This window comes from Mustela putorius, unplaced genomic scaffold (genome assembly GCF_011764305.1).
Source record: "Mustela putorius furo isolate JIRA1106 unplaced genomic scaffold, ASM1176430v1.1 tig00003909_pilon_pilon_pilon, whole genome shotgun sequence".
Classification (NCBI taxonomy): Eukaryota; Metazoa; Chordata; class Mammalia; order Carnivora; family Mustelidae; genus Mustela; species Mustela putorius.
In genome coordinates this window covers 25777499-25784095 of record NW_025422057.1, presented here as the reverse complement: position 1 = coordinate 25784095, position 6597 = coordinate 25777499, and the positions used below count along the sequence as shown (strand labels likewise).

The window sequence follows — 6597 nt, the reverse complement described above, 5'->3', positions numbered from 1 at the left end:
CCCACTTTCATGTTTACCAGCCCCCCCCCCTCCCCCCCCGCATTGCCCAGTGATTTCCATCATACTAGGAATAAACAGCTCAACCCCTTCCTGCTACTAACAAAGGCTCCACGGGGCCTGGCCCCATCTCCAATCTGACAGTCATCAGGAACCACTCTCCCTTCCATCTGCTCTGCTCTTACCACACTGACCTCTCCCACCTCGAGAACTTTGCACCCGCTTCTCCCTCAGCGTGGGTTGCTTTCTCCCTTCCCAAGCACGCGCAGTGGCTGCCCGCCACTTCTGCGCTTCTCTCCTCCCATCCCTAACACCCAGTCAAACTGACTTCAAAGCCCTTAGTCTCTGGTCAGTCCTTGCTAAAAGTGTGAGCCTCACGAAACCAGGGAGCTCGAGGGTCCAGGGACAGTGAGGGGCACAGAACAGGTGCTCAATAAGTATTTGTTGTGAAGAATGAGTGAACGAATGAACAAACGAATGAACTGCTCAGGGACCAGGAAGAAAAGTGTCTTTGTTTACGCGGATCACTAGCAGGGACGGCAGTTTATGCGGATCACTAGCAGGGACGGCAGGCTGGGTAAGAAGGCAGTAGGGAGCCGGAGGAGGGAGGACAGGTTGGGAGGGGCAGGGTTACAGCTCTGATTCTGGGCCTGTGGGCAGCACACAACGGGGAGTCAGCCTCTAGGGGCTACTCTCAGCCTGGGCGTCCCTCCAGGCCTGGCGCACCTTGATCTTCACTTTGAAAGCGTCGATCAGAAAGACCATCTTGGGGTTGCCCTCCAGGGAAGGCAGCTGCCCGCCATCTGGGACCTCCAGGTCAAACCTTTGCAGCAACCAGGACATGACGAGGAAGAGCTCCTGGCGGGCCAGGGTCTCGCCTAGGCAAGAGCGGGGTCCTGCTCCGAAGGGTAAGTAACTTAGCGATGGAGAGATGAGCTGACTCTTTGTGGGGTCCAAGAAGCGCTCTGTGGACATGGGGAGGTGTCAGCCAGGGCCATGGCAGGGGTAAGTAGAGGAATGGCTCTGTCCTGACCAAGGGGGAGACGTGGCCCTGCCCAGGGAGCCCCCGCCCGAGGAAGTGGACAGCCTCACATGGGGGATCCCTAGCCTGAGGAGAGATAGAGCTCAGTTCTCGGGTAGCCCTTACTCACACGGAAGAAATGCAATATTCAGGAAGGATGGAAAGGAGGCAGTATTGATGACTGAAAATGCCACCATCCCAGGGGAGAGGTGCTGACTTCATGGGAGCCAGACACCCAGAGGGCTTTTTAGAGGGCATTTGCAGTTGGTGGAAGGGGAACGCGGGAAACCCGGCTGTAAAGAGTTGGGGTAAATCTAGGGTAGAATGGGGCTGTCAACAGGTTCATGTAGCTGGAGCCAGGAGTTTTCTGGTAGGAATCTTAGCAGAGGGAGCATGGGGATGGGACACTGGTGCACGGAGGGGAGGCTGGCTGTGTGGCTTGGGAGCAGGACAGAAAAGGGACTCACCCGGCAGGAACTGGTCTGGCCGGTGCCACTCCTTCTCACTGTGATGCAGTGCCCACAGATTGATGATGACGCTTGTGCCCTTGTCAATGGCAAACTCGCCAATGCTGCTCCGGAGAGGGAGAGGAAAGGGGAGTCTAAAAACGCTGCCCTCCCCAAACTGCCCAGCGCCGCGCCTCCACAGTCCCTCCTTGGGGGAAAAAGCCCTGTACATCCTCATGTCCCCTCCCTCAGCTTTTCCCCAGCTTCTGCCAGATCATATACGAACCCAGCCCTTCTCCAACCCTATTCCTGACTGACTCTTATGTATCAATACTTGTGTACATGGACATTCAAGTCAGGGCATGTGGGTGTGTATTTTGAGCTGGTGCCTGTGTGTGTGCGTCCATGTGCGCGCACCTGTGCGTTGTGGCTGTTGGATTGGGTAGGAGCACAGAGCACCTGGTCTTACATTCCAGACCACATGACTCCAGAGGAGCAGGCAGTTCCTGTGGGAGGTCAGTTAGATCTGTGGCGGATACACTGATCAGTAGGTTCATGGTCAATGGTTGAGTCTAGATCAACCGGCAAGCAGAGAGGGGGTGGGGCGGTAGAGGAGGGACCTGGTGAGCTGGAAAGCAGTATTGTGCTGTTAGGAGGGAAGGCATACCTGGAATCAACGATAGCCTTGTGGGGGATGAGCATGGGGGCCACAGGCCGGATGCGGAGCACCTCTCGGATGGTGGCCTCCAGCAAGAGGAGCTGGTTCCGGTCACTCATAGTTGGTGTGCGGCCGAAACCTACATTCTGGTCAATTTCCTCCTGGATCTTCTTCTGCAACTGAGGGCCAGAGCGGGATGGATGGGTGTGACCAACGTGCTTAAGCCCAGAAGGAGCAAGGGCTTAGAAGAATCCTATTGTTACACCCAGACTCATCCAGACTGCTCAGACTTTTCCCAGCGGTGGCTTTGCAGTGCAGGCTTTGTTTCCAAAAGATGGGGTGGCTCCACCCTAGGGCCAAAGCCACCTATCGCTTGGGTGAGGAGGGAGGTCGCCCAGGCACCTTGCATAGAAGGGCGGAGGGCATTCCTGCTCCCTCTTTCTGGGGCCAAAGGTGGATCTGGCTGGGGTGAAGAGTGGTTGGAGTGAAGAGTAGGGAAAAGAAGCCCACCTGAGGATTGTGTAGCAAGAAGGCCACAGTCCATTTCACCACAGACGTGGTGGTCTCTACGCCGGCCCCAAAGATGTCCCCTACAGTGGTGAGAATGTATTCATCTGAAAGCAGTTTTGGGTCCCGGTCTGAGGTAGTGTTGTTATTGTCCGAGTTCATCTTGGCTTGGATCAGTATGTCCAGCAGGTTGGTGATGGAGTCGCTGCTGAAGTTCTCCTGATTGGGTGAGGTAGGGGGACAGTGACAAGGAAGGGACCCCACTGGAATATTTGCCATACTTCCATCTGGAGCCTTGAGACACAGAGGCCTCTTCCCTCTGGAAGTGAGGGACCGGGGTACGATGAGGCAGGACCTACGAGTTTGTGGAGCTGGGAGGGCTCTCTTCAAATTTTGGGAGTGAGTGGGTCCCTTCTCAGATCCTCTGCAGTTCCTTACTTCCTCACCCGTATTCATGAGTTAAGTCGCTTTTTATTGAACACCTACTGTGGGCCAGGCTCTCTGCTGGGTGCTAAGGATACTCCAAGTGTCCAAAATGGGCCCTAGCCCTGTTTTCATGACACTTCAACCTAACTCATGGTTGCCACTGCTCCATCACCTACCTTACATTTTCTAAGGATGTCTTTCAGCAACTCATCTCGCATTTTAACACAGTTCTTCATTTTTTCCACGGTTTTGTTGGGGAAAATCTGACAAGTAGAGAAAAGTATCAAATCCATGCGTCTTTTGTTTTGTTTCTCCAGCTACCAGAATCCCTCCTGGAGGCAGATCCCAGCTTTTGGTCTCTGGTGAGTTTCCACTCTAACCCAGACCTTCAGCCAAAATGGAAGGCAAGAAGGGGACACAGAATGGGATTATTAATGACAATGAGGACAATTTCACATAAGAGGAAAGGGAGAATCTCCACCTCCCCTTCCCCACTGAATCAGACATCAGGCACTGATTGGGGGTCTACTGATAGAGGGTCTGCTGTGTGCCCAGCTGTTAGCATGAAGATAGACTTGAGTCTGGAGTCTGGAGCAAGTTCCTTAACTTCTCAGCCTGTATTCTCATTTGGGGATAATAAAACCCACCTTTAAGGGGAACGACATGATTAATGCTTGTGGAGTGCTTAATAGTTGTCATATGGCAATTGGTAAATAAAGGAGAGCCATTATCATGAATATTACAAATGCATGGCTAAAAGCTAGACCTATTTTTGTAGAGAAGGGGCAAGATTTTAAAAAGAGAGGAGGTGAACAGAGGTCACTGTGACTGAGGTGGTTGGGGAAAAAAAGTGGTTCTGGAGCCAGGCAGGAAGAAGAACTGGGAACAGGATTGCTGGAATCTGAAGGTGGGGCCTGGCCTCATCCTCACCTTCAACCCGGGGAATATGTCTACCATATTATCCACTCCCAAAGAATCCAAGATGCCGTCGTTGTAATTCTTTATGATCCTCAGAGCGGGATCTCCATTCTTGTAGGAGGAGTTGAAGCAGATCAAGCAGATTATGTTGGTCACCGCCAGGAAGAGAGGCAAGGACAAGTCTATGGACTGCCCATTCTGGGTGGCCAGGAAATCACACAGTAAACTGTTTTCCTGACAAACTGGGAAGAGAGAGGGGCAAGATGGTGGGGAGTGAAGCAGCGTCATCCCTCCTTCCTAGTTCCATCTTAGCTGGAGACATAGAGAAGATGGCCACTAGGTGGCAGCAGCAGCCAAGAAAGCACTAGATTGAGCCATCCATTGCCGGCAACACAACCGCCTCCCCCCCGCCGCCCCCCCCCCCCAAATCTGGTCCCTTCTCTCTCCAGCCGCCCCAGGGGCCAGCCAGCACTCACTGATCTTCTCTAGCCTCTGGTCGCCATCCTTGAACAGTGCAAATGTGGCCAGTACCAGCTTCCTGTGCAGCTGCCAGTTGGCACCATGGTCTGCGAAGGCGATGCCCTTTCGGTTGTTAGACAGGATGTCCAGAGTCACCTTTGGAGAGCAGAAAAGGCTGGAGAATCAGACATCAATGACCTGCCCTTGCCCTGGACCCCCCACACCCTTCCTGAGGGAAAAGGGAGGTACCTGTCATGCTGAGCCCCATGGGGGACACCCCTGCTCTACTCTGCCGTGACTGTTAGGCCTTGGTAGGGCAGGGCCCGAGACCCCTCTACACCCAATTCCATCAGAGACACAGACTAAGGAGAAAAAAGGGACCCTGAATTAGAATGCAGGGGTTTGGGGGTTCAAACACAGTGGCCTGTGTTCTCTCTTACCACTTTCTGACCAGGGGAAGGCAGTCACGGATGGGATAAGCTCTCTGAATGGCGCCTGTCCCGGGGGCAGGAGCAGGTGGGCTGGTAGAGACAGGACTGCCCAGATGTCTGCCCCTCCCTGGGCCCTCTGGGGGCTGCTGCAGGTGTAACAGCCTCTCCTCTTTCTGCCCTTCCATTGCAAGACTGTGTGCCCACCAGAAGGCCCCACCTGGAGCATGCAATCTGGACTTGGCCAAGCCACCTCTTCCCAGAGGGACTTCAAAGCATAAGGTCAAAGCGTCCCCTCTTTATATTCTGTGACCTGCAAGCCCCAGCTGGCTAGCATTTTCCTTCTTCTTTGCTCCAGAGTGTTGGGAGTGAGGCCACTGGCCAGAAGACCTGGCTGACTTGTCCAAGGAAAAATGAATCAACCCTCGGCCCTGACAGAGGTAAGTGGCTAGGAGGCCCTGCCTGGGGGGCTCAAGAGCATACTCAGCAGCAAGGTGCTGGGATGGGGCTTGGCAGTATTCCCAGATGTATACCTTCTTTCCTCCCCTAGGAGCATTACAGGAGGCTTGGCAGGATAGATCATCAGCATCCTGGAAATGCCAGCCTGTGTCAGCCCTGCTGTGGCCCTGGGCAGCTGGGGATAGCTCCAGAGAAACAGCATTCCCCACCTTCCAAAAGCCAGGGTACTTTTCCCTCACCCCTTCCCAGAGAAGACAGTCATCATTTTAATCCCATTTCCCATATGAAGAGTAGCACTCCGAAGGGCTATTAATGGGGCACTTACTGCACTGGGCATTGGGCTCAGGGCTTGGCATATACCACCTCAGTTAATTAGGGGAGTCAGGACTCAGAACATCATCCATTTCCATATGACAGCCCAGAAAATGAAGTCTTCCTTTGATTCTTCCTGCCTGGTTTAGAGGCTGGGTAGGGTCTGAGGGGTGGAACCCCACCCATGGTCCTGTTAGTTTGTTTTAGGAAGAATTACAGGAGCCAGAAGGGTCATTCCAAGCATGGTCTTGGTGACCAACCGCAAAACCCCCCGGGGCTGGTGAGAGAGAAGAGGTAGTGAGCACTGCTTACCACTTGGGGCCGCCCAGAGAATTCCTTGCCTTTCTTGACAAGCACCTCCTTGGCCAGCTGGTGGTGGCCCACCATCACCGTAGTCTTGGTACCCATACGAAAGGAATAGATGGGGCCGTATTTTTTCTGCAGCTTGAAGAAGTTCACGTGCGGATGGCCACCTCTGGGGAGGAACGGCAGGCTGCCCACCAAGGGCAGGGACGGGAGGCTCCGAGGATATTTGGCACTGGAGCGCTTTGCCTTGGGCCATAAGAAATAGGCAAGGGCGAACAGCACGAAAGCCAGGAGCTCCCACATGGTGGCAGGGTGCCGGCAAGCAGGACAGACAGCTATGGAGAGGAAGAACAGCAGCTAATGCTACAGTGCAAGGAAGCCTTTTTAAGGGCTGTCCTGATCTTCACCTTGGCGCTGTGTTATCTCTTGCCTTGTGGAAATGTATCCTGGAGCCCGGCCAGGCCTGAGCCCTCTCCCAGAATCAGGAGAGGAAGGAGGAGTGGAGGCCTCCTCAAGGGCTGGCCCAAGTCCAGGACAAACCCCTAAGAAGGGGGGCTGGGTAAGGGGAAGACAGCTGGTCCTCCGTCCCTGCAGTTCCCATCCATCAACGTCCCCAGCACGCACCAGCAGCAAGTGGTTATCTGGCTCAGGAAGCAAGGC

At 54.2% G+C, this 6597-nt stretch overlaps 1 protein-coding gene across 2 annotated transcripts; it reads right to left on the bottom strand.

The window, feature by feature from the left end:
• Nucleotides 1-483: 483 nt before the first annotated feature.
• Nucleotides 484-6331, bottom strand: LOC101671806 (steroid 17-alpha-hydroxylase/17,20 lyase). 2 transcript variants are annotated; one of them, XM_004749363.3, is made up of 9 exons: nucleotides 5944-6331; nucleotides 4450-4588; nucleotides 3986-4215; nucleotides 3232-3318; nucleotides 2633-2848; nucleotides 2132-2301; nucleotides 1882-1970; nucleotides 1486-1589; nucleotides 824-962 (listed from the first exon to the last, which is right to left on the bottom strand). In XM_004749363.3, exons 1-9 carry the CDS (start codon nucleotides 6238-6240, stop codon nucleotides 915-917), a joined length of 1380 nt encoding a protein of 459 aa, XP_004749420.1. In that variant the 5' UTR covers nucleotides 6241-6331; the 3' UTR covers nucleotides 824-914. The 2 variants fall into 2 exon arrangements, with proteins under 2 accessions (XP_004749419.1, XP_004749420.1); XM_004749362.3 differs by lacking the exon at nucleotides 1882-1970 and having other exon boundaries at nucleotides 484-962; nucleotides 5944-6324.
• Between the last annotated feature and the right edge of the window lie 266 nt (nucleotides 6332-6597).